The sequence below is a fragment of the Limulus polyphemus genome, unplaced genomic scaffold (genome assembly GCF_000517525.1).
Source record: "Limulus polyphemus unplaced genomic scaffold, Limulus_polyphemus-2.1.2 Scaffold1301, whole genome shotgun sequence".
NCBI lineage: Eukaryota > Metazoa > Arthropoda > Merostomata > Xiphosura > Limulidae > Limulus > Limulus polyphemus.
Window position 1 is genome coordinate 1762 of NW_013666911.1, and position 2154 is coordinate 3915.

General features: G+C 32.7%; 1 protein-coding gene across 1 annotated transcript in view; it reads left to right on the plus strand.

The window, feature by feature from the left end:
- The first annotated feature begins 275 nt into the window (after positions 1-275).
- LOC106463009 (tyrosine kinase receptor Cad96Ca-like) overlaps positions 276-2154 on the plus strand; it is a 31068-nt gene continuing 29189 nt past the window's right edge. Inside the window, exon 1 of the mRNA XM_022390413.1 lies at positions 276-551. Coding sequence (XP_022246121.1) covers positions 497-551 — 55 coding nt within the window. The 5' untranslated portion in view covers positions 276-496. The remainder of the gene's footprint in view (positions 552-2154) is intronic.

Genomic DNA, 2154 nt, shown 5'->3' on the forward strand with positions numbered 1-2154 from the left:
CAACAATCGCGCCAAACAAACGCTATAGCAACGAACGTCAATAATACTCCGACCGCAGATCAATTACTCAATTTTTACTTTCTTTAAAAAAAAAAAAACTTTTTTTACCTAACCAATATTACCAAAGTTTCTATACAGAGGTAGTATATTCAACCAATCAAGAAAGAGTGCTCGCAGCAATCTGACGTAGGTGGGCAACTGAAGTAAATCAGGTAAATACAAGAACCAACCTGTTTCTTCGGTGGGTTCGTGGCAAATCTGGCAGGTTATTTATCTGCATGAGAAGATACCTTATACTGAGCGTAACAGGTGTTTTTGTCACTATCTCAACGCATGATGATTGATTAGTTAAGAAAATTGTTTGATTTGTGTGTTTTTCTACCCGTATTTCAAAACAAATATATTAGAAACTGGGAAACAATATGGAGCTTTGCATTTGGAATTGTCGACAAAAACGAAAGTGTAACGTAGTGAGGTAACGGATATTAAGAATAAGATGTTGGCGGCGTTAACGTTTACTGTAGTCCTGCTTGTTGGTGCTGGGGCCACAGGTTTGTGTTATATTTTTATCTCTGGGAGCTTCAAGTAGCCTTTTATGTATACTTTGCAACCTTTACAAATAGTAAGAATATGTAAGCGTAAGTGTGAACCATTTCAAATAACGTCTATGACATTTCAGTAGCTTTTAACCTATAACAACTTGCACACAATAACATTCAATTCAGCATCGATCTTACCTGCGTTATATCGAACACTTTCGACATATTTTTGTAGATTATAAAAGTTGATAATTTTATTTTATTTGTTTGTGTGTTTGCGTAGTTTAAGCATCCTCGGCAGCATAAATGTGTAGAATCATAGCATGTATTTGTATTATTTTGTCAGGTCTATAAATAACTATCAAATGAGCTTTAAGTTAACCTTCTGTCTGAACAAGTATACGTTTTTAGTTTTTATAACAATAATTGCATTACAATATAGATATATATAACAATACGTTGAAATCCTTGACCTCTTTTGTTCTTTATTATTTTCTACCAGTTAGGTGACTTCAGAGGTCGCTCTTCAGGCTGTAATTTTAAAGATAATATATAATAAAAACGTTGAAATAAATATTTTCAACTAAACAAATAAATACATATTTTCAAAATGTACAAACACAAAATACAGTCCTTATATTAGATGTACTTCCGCAGGGTCCCCGAAAGTATTCTGTTTCAAGAGTAAATAAAACCAGAATTAAGAGTAACATATATATTTATTTCTTGCTTTTGAAGTTCATATGTCATGCTCTGTTGTAGCCTACAGAGTGCATAATTATTCTCGTGATTTATGGCATGCGTTTTTACTGACATCACGACAGTATAAATTACAACGTTAAACATCTCTTATGTGACGTAATTTTAGCGTCTACTGACTGACTCACAACACACTACTGTAAAATGGTGAGAATGGTTAAAACAGGTGACCCCTCTAGGCGGCCTTTGGACCCCTTTCAGAGAAATAAATACATTAAAGTATACACAAAAGAAATTAGTTTAAGCGTATCAAATATACTTTCTCTTTTTATTATATTTTTTCTTTTAATTAAAGCTTTATACTTTCTTTTGTCATTATAGAAAAGTAGTTTACTTCCATATTATTTAACAATTTAATACAAAGTCTATCTCTTAATTACTTTATTGTCCTTTCAGTGATTTCTAGTAATAGTTTGTACAGTTGCACGATTCTAACTAACCTTACCAAACAAAATACTGTTACTTCTGCCCTCTTACCTCTATCTATTTAAAGTGGCGGCAAAAAAATTCTTCTACTATTTTTCGAAACTTAATTTTTTATATTTCATATTACATGCTCAAAAAAGAGAACACATGAAAATAAGGTTCTTTCAGAATTTTAAGTTTGCTTAAAATACATTCATTGTTTGCTGGCATACATTTGGCTTTTTTTTTCGAGCAAGTTTAACATGAAATTCTTATTAACTCATCTTTAATCTTAAATTATCTGTTTCGCCAATATAGTCACCATAATTTACACATTCTAAAATATATATTACATTTCTAGGAGGCCCGGCATGGCCCGGTGGTTAGGGCGTTCGACTCGCAATCTGAGGGTCGCAGGTTCGAATACCCCTTCCACCAAACATGCTCGCCC